The 14,439-nt window shown below is 42.2% G+C and overlaps 1 protein-coding gene across 1 annotated transcript in view; it reads left to right on the forward strand.

The window, feature by feature from the left end:
- Window positions 1–14,439, forward strand: part of LOC139698491 (matrix metalloproteinase-17-like) — a 33,128-nt gene that overhangs the window by 329 nt on the left and 18,360 nt on the right. Inside the window, exons 2-3 of the mRNA XM_071597370.1 lie at window positions 10,726–10,892; window positions 12,700–12,852. Coding sequence (XP_071453471.1) covers window positions 10,764–10,892; window positions 12,700–12,852 — 282 coding nt within the window. The 5' untranslated portion in view covers window positions 10,726–10,763. The remainder of the gene's footprint in view (window positions 1–10,725; window positions 10,893–12,699; window positions 12,853–14,439) is intronic.

Below are 14,439 nucleotides of genomic sequence, written 5' to 3' on the forward strand. Positions count from 1 at the left end.
GTAATGATGAGGGGGTCGGTTTGTTTCCCATGTGCCATCACCATTCGTGGTTTTTTTAATGAATTTACGTGTAGAGGAGGCCAGTGAATCCTGCCGGTTGAATATTTTAGATGGTGTTGTCATTTAAAGGAGCCGCTCTGGTTTGCAGCCTTTCGATCGACGTGGTCACTCCACCCGCACAGTAAGTTAAGAAAAATATATTTTTGAGAATTAATATCGTCTTACGTTTTATGAACTTACTTATTTCATAAAATCCGGCGAAATATTCACGTGAACGTTCACCGTGACTAGACATTCCTCAAGTTCCTATCAAAGGAAAGCCGGATGAAGAATTTCTCTCATATTTTTCTTTAATGTGCGAGCTTTGTGTGCGTGCAAAGTTTTTTTATTAACGACGGCTGTCCAGAGTGTAACCTCCATTTTCATGTAGCGTAAAAGATAATTGGAGGTTCTTACGGCCTCTTTTTAGATTGACTCTGTAAAATGATATTTCCTAATACCGAAAAGGGTTTTCAACACCACTGTAAAATTTCGCCTCCTTTTTTAATTTTACAGTGGTGTTAAAAACCCTTTCATGCATAAAGAAATACTATATTATTTAATATAGTTAGTTTATCGCGTAGCGTGAGAATTAGTGGGTGGAGCCGAAATTTCGTTGTTTTGACTTCTCGAGCAAAAGTGGTCGGAAGGTCGCACCCCTTGCCGTTTATTTACGATAGAGAGTCAAAATGAACAATACAATTGAAATTCCCGCCAATTGTTAATTTCGATCAGTGATAAGATTTTCACCGATAAAATATTTCAAACCTGTGACAATAATCGGGAAATTCATGCTCTGTACGGATAAAATGTTACTATTTGGACAGCCCTGTATCTTAGTGCTTTTTATGCGTTTTAAATGATTTCATTTAAATGCCATATTCGTTAATGCATACGCATGTTAGTTACTGGTAAATTTATTTGCAATTGCGTAAGTAATAAAGGTTTTTGCATTAATATTCACATACGACTTTTTGGGTGCAGATTGGCATGAATTAGTGGGTTTTCCATGCAGTTTAATTCTCTTTGGCGTGTGGTGTCCTAACACACTCCTTCACACGCCTTTGCGGCGGTTTGTGGGTATACGAGGGCGGTTCAATAAGTACCCGTGTTAGAAATGAAGAAACCATTAAAAAAAATTTTTTTTTCAACATAGTCCCCTTTTAGAAAGATACACTTCTCCCAACGTTCCGGCTATTTTTTTAACCCCTCCAAAAAATAGGATTTGTCGAACTCTACCGGGAGAAATCCATTGTTTTGATGGTTACTTTGTTTCTGGTGTGAAATGATGAATTCAGGTTTCATCAACGGTGATAACTCGACGCAAAAACACCTTCGGATTTCGCTTACATTGCTGCAAACACTGCTTCGAAGTTGACAGCCGGATCAGCTTGTTGTCCACCGTGAGCAATCGCGGCAGCCATCGGGCCGACAATTTTTTCATCGTCAACTTATGATGTACAATATTAATTGCCGTCCCGGTCGACACACCCACGGCCTCTGCTACTTCGCGCACTTTCGTTCGTCGACCAGCGAGAATCGTGGCGTGGACTTTTTGAATGATTTACTCGGTAACCACGTCTGCCGGGCGTCCTGGTCGCTCCTCATCAAAAACAGATGTTCGCCCACGTTTAAATTCTTTGAACCAATATATAACTGTGGTCATATATGGCGAAGTGTCCCCATAAACAGCATCTAACTTTGTTTTTATCTCCCCGCAATTCAACCCATCCAAAAACAAAAAGCGAATTACCGAACGATACTGCTCTTTTTCCATCTTAACAAAAATCACGAAACACGTCTTACTCGAATGGCTGCCAAATCCAAACTAACCTTTAATTCATTCTGAAATTTGTTTCGACGTCGTTTGATAGATGGCAGCGCACGATGATAACATAAACTTCCCTCAGGAACACCCTTTGTCGTCAAACGTGGGTACTCATTGAACCACCCTCGTAGACGAAAAAACCGGGATTTAAAAAATACGATTGTATACCCTGCTCGAGCCTAAGAGATTCCCGTTGAAAGTACAGTGGCCGAGGCTCGTTTTGAATTGGTTAGACATCTATATCAACACTATGCCCCCGCAAACCGCCGCAAGGGCGTGTGGCCGGGGGTGTTAGGTCACCAGACGAGTCCGCTCCTGTCCGTCATTATTTGATGTTCTCGTACACATTTTTGAACAAAAATCAATATAAATATGAAACTGGGAAACTGATTATAATATTTTATCATTCACATGATTCACTTTATTCAATTCATATCTTCTGAGACAAACAATATCGGGGATCAGGATGGTGCGGTGGCTAATGTCCAGCCGTTTCACCGAGAGGGCCCGGGTTCAAATCCTTGAGAGAACAATACTTTTTCAGCGGTATCCTGATCCCTACTTGAGGTGCTTTGTGGAGGGCACTTTAAGAGAGTACGTCGTCCGTCGGATGGGACGTTAAACTGCGGACCACATGGCGCCTTTCGACAAGAGTAGGCTAATAATGTCGCCGGGTTTCTCTCCAACCTTCTCTTCCCATCTATCCCTAGTGACGCAAATGACCTAACCTGTCGGTCGTCTCCCATATAAAATACTACAACTACTAACTATATACCATAATATTTTCTTAAGCCGTCAAGGAGTGTCCTAAAGCCGTACAGTAAGCCCTTTATGGCTTAAGGAAACATTATTTGATATAGTCAGTCTAAAAAAAGGCTGTAAGAAGCTCAACGTATCCTTTCCATATCTTCTAAAGCAATAAAATATATAACGCCTTGAATTTTTTTCAATTTGTTCTTAAGTCCAAACTACTCGAGACGTGATCTGTTTGCCAAATTATGAACGCAAGTCGTCGAGTTCTCAAAAAAATAGAATACTTTCTTATCATTGTGTTTCTTCAAGGAATCCATTCCCCCTACCAGTCTACATAAGTTTGCAGTTCCCAAGATTGGTTCGATGGGGTGACAGGCGGGGATAAACATGCTATTGATCATGATTCTACTTCCTTACTTCAATTAATAGCGATCTTTTTCAGTGGTCCAAAACCGTTTATTTATCACTGTAAATATTTCTGATTGGTCGGTGTCTCTGAATCTGTGTAATTAAATGCAACACGAATGAAAGTCGAGAGCGTTAATCGTTTTTCAGACGTTGCTATTGGTAATCAAATGAGAATTCTTTTAATCCCGAGGACCACGACTCTTATTTCTCCCTTGACGAAAGATTTCAGCGCACATCGTGGCCTCTTATCATGTTTACAACAACATGTGTGACTGCGAAACATGCCTCTCACCACCTCCCACGCAACCTTCCAGATTAATCGCAGCCATGTGGCCCTGCGTAGCCTCCAACGAATGGAGGTGAAGGGAAGAAGAAGTGCGGGAACGCAATGAGTGCACGGTTTTCCTACTGCACGAATCAGTGGCATCCGATTGGTGACCGATCGTCGACCACCACCCATCATCCCAAGAGGAGGCGTATCGCCGACGGTTTCTCAAATAAAATTTGGCGAAAGGAACGACTCACACAGAGAATAGAAATGGCTTCTGCATCTACATCAACAAAATACCTCGCAAGCGGCCGCAAGGGCGTGTGGCGGGGGGTGTCAGGTCAACAACCATGTATGCACAATCCCAATCATGTCACCTCTACACATATATTAGTTTGATCATGAACTCTAAAAAATATCAATCACACAAAAGAAAGTACTCACATGCAACAATACTCTAAAATAGGGTAAGTATATTTGTATAATGTTGTAGAATTGTTTAAAAGATTGGGTCTATTAAATAAGAAAGTGAAAATGCGGGATATGGATAAAATATAAAAACTCCCAAATCTAATATCTCCCACGCAATTGCTGTCATGTCTATTTTGATATCTACTTGTGCGAGGAAAAAGAGACATTTTAATTCTATCCCTTCTACTATCTATCTCCCTGATTTTAAGTGTATGATTTGCTTTGTATATGTAAGTCGGGGCCTGTAATATGTCTTAGACATCCTCAGATAAGCAACCTGTCTCAATTTACGCAGATTTAACCTGTATTTGAACCTACGTTCAACTAGTTCCTTATTCTTCCAATAGTGTCGTGACACAGCTATCTTGTTCATAACAACTTTTCACAAACCTAGCTGATCTACGTTGGCTCTACGGCTTCTGCAATTCAGTTTACTCATAATAATAATATTAACAAAAATAAAATATTAACAATCAATCTGTAACTTGAAATTAAACAAATACATATATATATATATATATATATATATATATATATATATATATATATATATATATATATATATATATATATATATATATATTTTTTTTAAGGTAATCTACCGGTTAAGGTAGGTTTTTGGATGGACACAACTACCAAACAAATATTTTATTACTCCTAACAGAACACAAAATCCATCATCCTACTCTATATCAGGTCCCTCTTCATCTCTGAGTACTTTCTTCCTCCCTTCATCCCGTCCAACATCCCTATCCTGTTCCTTCCCTTTCCTCTCTTGCCCAACATTCTACCCTCTATCACAGTCTTCAACATCCCACTGCCGGTCAATACCCCCTTCATCCACTTTTCCTGCCTCCATAGGATTGCTCCCAACAAACCCCTCTCTTCGCCCACAATACCAAGTACTTCCTCATTTGTTTTCTTCTCTGTCCATTTCACCTTCTCCATTCTTCTCCACACCCACATTTCAAAAGCCTCCAATCTACGTCTATCCTCCTGCTTCAATGACCACGTTTCCGCTCCGTACATAGCTACACTCCATATCAAAGTTTTTACGAGTCTTTTCTTAACATCCTTACTCAAAGTCCCTGTCATCAACTCCCTCCTCCTTGTGAAAGCCTCTTTGCCTAGAGCAATTCTTCTCCTTACGTCCCTACTACTTTGACCTTGTTGGTCCAAAACACTACCGAGATACGTAAACTGTTCTACCTGCTCTATTTTTTGCCCACCTATTTTAATGTTAAGCTTGGCCTTTTTCTTTCTAGAAAATCGCATAACCTTTGTTTTATTAATATTGATTCTCATCCCATAACTGTCGCACTGAATTTCCAATTCACTCAGCAATGCTTGCAGCCCCTTGGCTGACTGACAAACTAAAGCTTGGTCATCAGCAAACCTAACTGATTTTACGTATTCCCCGCCCACTTTCATTCCTACCTCGAGTTCTTCCCATGCCTCTTTGATCATTTCCTCTGCATACAGGTTGAACAGCAACGGTGATAATGGGCAACCCTGCCTTACACCCCTTCCTAACACTGCCCATCCTGACTCCCCGTGTCCCACCCGCACCTGAGCAGTCTGGTACATGTACAGGTTGCGGATTAGCCTCCTTTCCCTCCAATCTATTCCTATTTTCTGCAATATACTCATTAGTTTTTCCCAATTCACTCTATCAAACGCTTTTTCGAAATCTACGAAACAGGCAAATACCTCCGGGTTGTGTTCTATATTCCTCTCGATTAATAATCTCATTACTGCAATTGCATCACGCGTACCTCTCCCCTTCCTAAACCCAAACTGATCATCCCCTAAGTAATCATTTGCCCTACTCTCTATCCTCTTGTTTATGATCCTGAGAACAACATTAGCTGCGTGGGATATTAAACTAATTGTCCTATAGTCCTCGCATGACGTGGCCTTTACCTTTTTCGGAATCGGAACTAAAACTGATCTCACAAAGTCTTCCGGCCAGATTCCCTCCTCATAAATACTACGGATCAGCCCATATAGCCTCTCCGTCCCACATTTTCCTAAGGATTTCAAAAGTTCCACGGGAATGTTATCTACCCCCACGGCCTTATTTAGTTTCATCTCCCTTAATGCCCTTTCTATCTCATTGTTTAGTATGCCTGGACCTAAGCTGTCTTCCTCTACGTCAATTTCTTTTTCAATGTCTAACTTTGTTGGTCTGAGTTCTTTACTATACAGTTCTTCTATATACTCCTTCCATCTCTCCTGGATCTTTCCTGCGTCAACTATTACCTTACCCGCCTTATCTCTAACGGTTAACATAGCTCTTCCTTTCTTACTTCCCGATAACGATTTCACTTTGCTGTACAGCGCACCGATTTCACCCTTCCTCTGCAGATTTTCCATATCCTCGCGCTGCGTCCTCCACCATGCTTCTTTTGCCTTATTTGTTGCCCGCCTTAATTTATTGTTCAATTCTTTGTACTTCATTTTGCCTAATTCTGTATTTATATTCTTCCATTTTCGCCGCTCATCCATTTTTGTAATCATTTCATCCGTGATCCATGGTTTACGAGTCCTTTTAGCGTTAACGGTTCCAATAGTGTCTTTTGCTGCTTTAGACAACCCTTTTTTGATACATTCCCATTTTTCTTCGATAGTACTTAGCTCTTTACCGTCCTCCATGATTTTCTCTACCGCCTGTTTGTATTCCTTTCTTTTCAACCCATTTAACGCTTCTACATTCCATTTTCTAACTCGCCGCCCCTGCCTTATCTTTTTAAAACGTACGCTACATTTCATAACAACTAAGTTGTGGTCTGAGTCCACATCCGCTCCCGGGAAGCTGTGGGAATTTATCACACTGTTCCTAAACCTGTGTCTAACCAGGATATAATCTAGCTGATATCTTCCCGAGTCACCTGGCATTTTCCATGTATACCTGCGTCTTTTGTGGTGTCTGAACCAAGTGTTGGTGATAACTAAGCCCTGTCTCCTGCAGAACTCAACTGCTTTCTCCCCGCGGTCATTCCTCGTGCCTAAACCGTAGTCCCCCACCTCATCACCATCTCTCCCTTCGCCTACTGTCGCATTCCAATCCCCCATCACTATCAAATGTTTCCCTGCAGAAACACACGCAATCATATCCTCTAACTGATCGTATATCCTATCGACCTCTTCTTCCTTATGGTTGCTCGGTGGCATGTATACCTGGATAATAACTAAGTTCGTCGGTTCTGCTTTTATCTCCACTAGTAGTATTCTATCCGTTACCTGCTCTATGTTTACTACGCTTCTTCCTAACTCTTCATTTAATACTATGGCAACCCCTCGTTGGCTCTCGTCCCCACCGCTGTATATTATTCTATACTTATCACTCCAGTAATCCCCGCTATCTTTCCATCTCACCTCGCATAGACCTAGAATATCTATATTTCCCCTTTCCATCTCTCGCTTAACATTCTCCAATTTCCCCGTCCTCATCATTGTCCTAACATTCCACGTTCCTATTCTAACTAATTTGGTCTTCTTCTCCTGCGTCTTCTGTCCTGCTGCTGCTGGTTTTCCCTTGCAAGGGTTTCGTGGGATGACGACCGCGGAAGCCTTGCCTCCCCCGCTGCCGGGCACGACACACGGCCGATTGGGCCGAGCCCCGTGGTTGCCAGGACTCAAAATATCTCTATTGTCTATCATATATTTCTAGGGAATGATAATTGAGGTGGTTTCCCGTTGCCTTCCTCAATAGTGTTTTTAACGTGACACCATCACTTACTGGCCGCCCCACTGGGGTCAAACGCCATTGCAGCCGCCTCACTGAGGAACAGACGCTGCGTGGACTACCTTTCGTCTGGCTCCTAACCTTCGACCTATCTGGCATGGGTGACCCTACCAGGAGCAATTTTTATTACTCCCGCCAGTACAGCTCTAGGGGTCATCGGAACGCACAAGCCCTTCCACCACGTCAAGGTTGTAGTCCGGGGAGGGATATATATATATATATATATATATATATATATATATATATATATATATATAACTTCACGAGGAACTTAGAGGAGCGGCACCAGGGAAATGAGCTTACACCCTGAATGCTTGAATTTCGCCTTCTACTGGGATTAGAACTCGGTGTGTCGTGTGAGGTTTATCCTCATTTATAAATTACGACACGGTCACTTCAGATTGAAGCCTGTGCTCGTTTGAAGAGAGAAGCTATTCAATGAAGTCTGGCGTTATCTTATGACCTTAAAAAGGGGATGTGACTATACATGGCCGTTCTAAAAACTGCGTGATGTGCCACGGCAATTGCTTTCGATGAGTCATCCGCTGATGTGAACTGATATTCTGGAAGTCCACATATTCTTAAAAAAATCATCCCCCACCACCGGGATTCGAACCCAGTTCTCTAGATAGGCAGGTTATTTACCGAGAAGCCCTCGGCAGCTTAGCCGGAGCTCTCGGCCGGATGTCTAAGGACCCAGGTTCGAATCCCGATCAAGGCGAATCGTTGTCACACCTTGAAATTCCCGAGGTCGGGCTAAGTTCGACAGTAAACTTGATGTATTAAGGGAGAACAAAAGTCAAAATAATTATTTCATGGGAAGAGGGTTTACTTCCACGCCAGGAATCAATGTACAAGGGACTGACACAGAATATTCTCTTTTCCAATGGTTGTTTACGCGAAATTATTTCGTCGTCAGAGACGGACAACTGCAAGACTCAAATGCACAATGCTTATTGGGATTTAGGGGGACCATAGGTGGACCACAAAGTGATTCATGAAAGAAATTAATCCTACGCCAGTGACCGACTTCTTTTCAAACTTGTGTTTAAAACATTCATGAGAAGGTAATATTCCGGGAACCGGCACGGTCCCGAAGAATGAATCAATAGGCGAGGACCAACTCTGAAGATGGCAACCTCTTTAGGTAAAGCAATACGGATAGAGGAAAAGAAAAAATGGACTAACGAACTTTTCACGGATGGGGAAGAGCTAAAAACGCGTATTTTAGCCTAGAGGCGGCCCTCTATCGGGCATCGACTGAGATCAATCAAAGGCAACGCAAGGTACGAGGGTAGTCTGAAAGGTTCTCGGAATCACCACCGTCAGCGCTAGCGCAACGAGTTACCCGCGTAGTAATATGCAATCCTTAATGAGTGAAAAGGTAACGCATCAGTGCTTTAGGAAGATATCTGTGGTGCGGACGTCTCTCTGTTCTTGTTCCCATGTTGTGAATTGTGAAGTTGGAAAAATTGACATTCGAGCGGTGATTAGATACTTCGTAAAGAAAGATATGAAAGCAAAGGAAAGTCATGGCGACTTTCAGAACACTCTGACAGAGGACTTTGCTCCTTCATGTTCAACTTTTTCCAAGTGGACAAACGAGTTTAACCTTGGTCGAGAAAGCTTAGATGATGATCAGTAGTATAGTGGTCGGCCAAAATTTGCCACTAACTCAGGAATTATTGCAAATGTACATAAAATGGTATTGGAGGATCGCCGACTGAAAGTGCGACAAATCACAGATGAAATAATATGTATGTATTCTGAAGGGGGATAAAGCCTGGGCAGATCTTAGGAAAGAGGCGGGGAACCCAAATTTTATAGGCAGAAATGATCACAAATTTAAGGTAAAATGCCGGGCACAGAGAACAAATTAAAAAAAATTTCTTTTCTAAACAGAACAGTTGTTGATTGGAACACCTTACCTGCAAAAATATTCGAGCCCTTTCCTAACAGAGTGTATACTTTTAAGAATAGATGTAAGGTATATATGTAATAATTTGATTAATGTGTGGTGTAATGTATTATATGTAATAGCTTAATTTTATTTTTAATTTATCTTTTTTTCTTGCTGATTAATGGTTGTAAATGGGATGGGGATTCGCTTGTTTTGTTAAAGAGATTTGTGTTTTGAAGTCTGATTTTATCTATTATCTTTTGCGATTATTTGGGACTTGTGTGCCACCTGACACTGTCTATCAGCACAAGTGCATTTTTAATAATAATAATAATATGTACCCATAATTGGGTCCAGTACTACACCCCAGAAACAAAACAGAAATAAAAGCAGTGGAAACATGTTGATTCATCACCACTAGGTAAGGCAAAGGACATACGGTCGGACGGTAATATGATGGCTTCAGGCATCTGGGATGCGAAAGGAATTCTGCAGATAGATTATCTTCCCACTGTTCAAACAATTACTGGGCAATACTACGCTAACCTCCTGGACCAACTACAGCAAAAGATACACGAAAAAATGCCAGGTTTGGCAAGAAAGAAAGTCATCTTTCATCAAAAAAATCAATGCACGCCCACACACAAGGGTCGTTGCCATGGCAAAAATACGTGAACTAAGATACGAATTGTTACGACACCCGCCTCCTTCGCCTGATTTGGCTCCATAAGATTTCCATCTCTTCCCCAGGCTCAAAATTGTCCTCGGTAGATGGAGATTCTCTTCAAACAAAGAACTAACAACCGAAGTAGACGGGTATTTTGTAGGCCTGAAGGAATCGGATTTTCTAGAGGTAATCAAGACATTGGAACATCGCTGGACCATTAGTCTATCGGGAGATTATATTGAAAAATATAAAGGTTCTCTGAGTTAAGTCTTTAATTTCTATTCCATTCTAAGAACTTTTCGAATCACCCTCGAAGTATGCAGCAATCATCCTGTGGTCCTAAGGAAGTGAAGAAGAACTAACCCGTTAGCAACCAAAATGGCGTGCTTCCGTCCTGTAACTGTTCCGTAGCGCTTTCACATTTGGCGTGGTGCATATTAAATCCCTCCATTATACGCCAGGTGTGCTTTGCCGCTTCCTCGGACTTAACTGGGCGCGTTTGGTTCTAAGCCTATTCACAGTCTAATGGGTCCCTCCCATCCTCTTTCTGGTTGCCGTGGAGGGAAGCGATCCCATGGACCACCTCGAGGAGTTAAACCGAGGCCCCTAATGTCTACCTCCTCCTCCCTCCACCTCCACACAGGCCCCTCCACATTAGCAGTCTTGAGAGAAAGCCGGCGTATGCAGGGACGGATGGCGCCCACGAGCCTCCTGCTGCTCGCCCTGGCGGCCCTCGGGCCGTGTGCGGCCCCGCCCGTGCACGACAGCGCACCCACTCCGGCCGAAGGGGACGACTCTGCAGTCGCAGCGGTCAGCTGAGTCCAGTCCCCTGATTCACTCTCCCATGGTCACTTGTAGCGTTATATATAAATAAATAAATAAATAAATAAATATATATATATATATATATAATGTGTGTGTGTGTATTATGACCAAATTCAAATATATTGAACTGGTTAAAATGTAATTCCATTCAATTCAAAAGTTATAATCTACCTTTTAAGTTAAGTAAGGTTTTGGACGAACGCTTACTTGGACGTGCTTGGACGTATAACCCGGACTTTCTTTTGCCTGATGTGGCATCATTTCTATTTTACGAGTATCATCCTCGTGACATTAAAATGAAAGTCGCACCTATGTAGCTATATGTTGCATGATAGAAGTCTTAGCATAATTTTTATCTGAAATGAATTGCAAAATTAAATGCTATAATTGAGTCACCCTATTTCTCTTCCGACTGATGGTCATACATAAATGTATGCCAATATATTAGTACTGCATGTTACTTGATGGCCGATGCCAGATAACTTCTCCTATGAGGCGATCCACTTTTTCGGTTAAACTTCAAATATTGACCCGCGTTTTCCCAGAATGTGCTTTGAAAAAAGGCGGGACGAAGATTGGTGCATTTTATTGACCCATAAAGTGGACCTCGGTCAACCTTCGGAGAAACACAAACGTATTTCCCAATCAAACGGTAACATATTCAGAGGATGTGATATGCCTCCTAATAGCGGCTCAAATACATTTAAATGCAAATCGATCTGGGTGGTATCTTCTAACTCATGAGTTTTTCAATGCAACAATTTCAGAGTGTAAAAATCATTCGCCTTGACTGGGATTCGAACCCAGATCCCTCAATATCCGGTCGAGTGCTTTAGCCACTTAAGCTACCGAGGCGTCCTCGGTACGCCTCGGTACCTTAACGGGACCGCCCCGGTAGCTTAAGTGGCTAGAGCACTCGACCGGATATTGAGGGATCTGGGTTCGAATCCCAGTCTAGGCGAATGATTTTTACACCCTGAAATTGTTGCATTGAAGTACACATTAGCGGATGACTCCGTTAAAAGTTACTGCTGCGGCATCTCCCGCAGTTTCTTTGGAATTTGTCATGAGTTTTTATTGAAAAATGTAATAGCCGAGACTGTAAACTTGATTGGAACTAGGTTTGTTTAAGATGGGGGGAGGTAAAAGCAAAGTGACAATAAAGGGGAAGATAGGAAACACACACAAAGGTCACTTGGGTGTGTTTTGGAAACAGTGACCCACGTGTACCTTAATCACACGCAAACAATTCACGAGGATTTCTCCTATGCCAGAGACCCATCAATCACACAGAAATTACAGAACGAAACAGATAGGACTTATGATAACGCTCAATCACCCGAGTGTGTTAGACCTTTATTATTCGCACTCACTCATTCGTTCAGGATTTACAAGGATTCGGCCTATGCCAGGGACCGGTCTATCTCACTAAAAATAAAACGGATGGATACAAGTTCTCGCTCATTCACTAAACCACTCGGGTGTGTTCAGAAACAGGGACGTTTCGAGCCACACTTACTCACACTTTCGGGGTTCACAAGGAGTTCTCCTATGGAATTGAACCGTCAATTATACCAAAATTTCAAAACGAAACAGAAAGGACTCAGGTAAACGCGCGTTTTCTTTAGGTGGCCGAATATTTATGTATTTTTTCATATCTTTACTGTTGGCCAACTTCTTCTGAAATCTCGCCCATGTACCCAATTTCCTCGTCCTTCCTGTCCGAAGAAACGGATCTAACTCTTGTCTTGGTCTTCCGAAGACTTCAATCGCCATGCCCTTCTCCCTCCAGGTTCGTTTCATGCGGCGCTTCGGGTACCTGGAGTCACTGACCCCAGAGGGACAGGCGCTCTACTCCAACGGCACCATCCGGGAGGCCCTGCTCTTGGTGCAGAAGTTCGGTGCCATCGAGCAGACCGGGAGACTGGACGAGGCAACCAAACAGGTCCATCCGTTCTCTTCTCCCGTTACGTTTGCTAATGTTTCGTCTGGAAGCATTGGTCACTCAAACTTCTTCATTTGGTACTGCTTCTTGAATGAAAAGATCGCGAATATCCTTTTTTATGAAACTGTTGTCACTTCTCACATCTGGCTCGTAAATGTTACAACAATTCGTACCGCGGCTATCGTAAGTTTAAGTTAATTACGGTGTAAGTCCTTTTCGTGCTCTGTGCGGATGCTCTCTCAGGGCGCAAACACAGTGGGTTCTGGTGTCTTCTGCTTCCCTGTTTCCGGGGTCAACAGGAAAAGACTGTTAAAACTGACACATCTTGGATTCAAGCGAATGACCGGTGCCCTCATTTCCTCGTTCTTAGGCGCAGTCATGGTGCTGATCACTTATTCCCATTCTCAAAATTTTAATGTGAACAAGCCGACAAGAAACTAGGATTTATTAGAAGAGTACTGGGTAAATGTGATGAAAAGACCACATATAAATGCTATCTTTCGCTGACTAGGCCTTATTTAGAATATACTCTAGTATATGGGATCATCACTAAGATAGATTGATTGCCGAATTGGATCGCGTGCAGGGTAGAGGAGCTAGATTTGTAAAACGTCATGATAAACTCAGTAGCGTATCCAAAATAGCAGAGGGGATTGGCCGGGAATCAATTAATGCAGCGAAGGTTAAATTACAGATTAAATCTCTTGGTTAAATTGGACGGACCCATCTTTAACATCGTCCGTCTTCGGTCGGGGTCATATTCGGATCAAAATAAATCTGGTGTGCATTCACCCCCGTCCACATTCAGTAGCGATGGCTTGCAGGGCACTAAAATACCTAAATATCTACTGAATTATCATGCGGGAGAATTGGTGGTGTTCTATGAAATGAATTGAGGAATAGTTTTTGGGAGTATCGTTACTTTTCCGAGCGGTTGAAGGGCTATATCTGATGATTTTTTTCATCACGTCCAAATGGCAAAGGACAACGCTGTCACGGGAAAACGCCGATCGCTAACGACCAAATAAAAGAAGTGGGGTGGCCAGGGCACATGAATAAGGAATTCATCCGGGTAAATGGACAAGCGTCGATATCTGGCGCCAGCCAGTTTGAACCTAGTTCTCCCCCAGGACCGGATTTAGGCACAAGCAGGTCCAGAGCACTTTCACTTCGAGATCTGTAAAAACATGAATAACCTCGCACTAAAATACATTGATTGACGTAGTACTCTTGTGATATTTCTAGATCACGTGACTGTTGGAGCGAGTTGGCCAACCATGGTTTTGAATCATATCTCTGTGGTATCCATTGCCTAGCACTGTCACGCATTGAAAGTACTTAAATCTAATCACATTGGGTTTCCATTTATCACTCAATTTTAAGCTCATTACTGTTTTCTACTGGAACCAACGCGCGCGGTGAAAATTCGGAAGTATGGAGATATCTAACTAAAATGTATGCTGTTACTTTCCACAATTTACCGGAGATGTTATATTTAGTGCCTATTGGTCTAAATAATTCATAAGTTCTACCATATGATAAGGCTCTCGCATAAATTAAAGAAATTGGAAAATTTAAAAACACCAA

This window comes from Hetaerina americana, unplaced genomic scaffold, assembly GCF_022747635.1.
Source record: "Hetaerina americana unplaced genomic scaffold, ioHetAmer1.1.p SCAF_87, whole genome shotgun sequence".
NCBI lineage: Eukaryota > Metazoa > Arthropoda > Insecta > Odonata > Calopterygidae > Hetaerina > Hetaerina americana.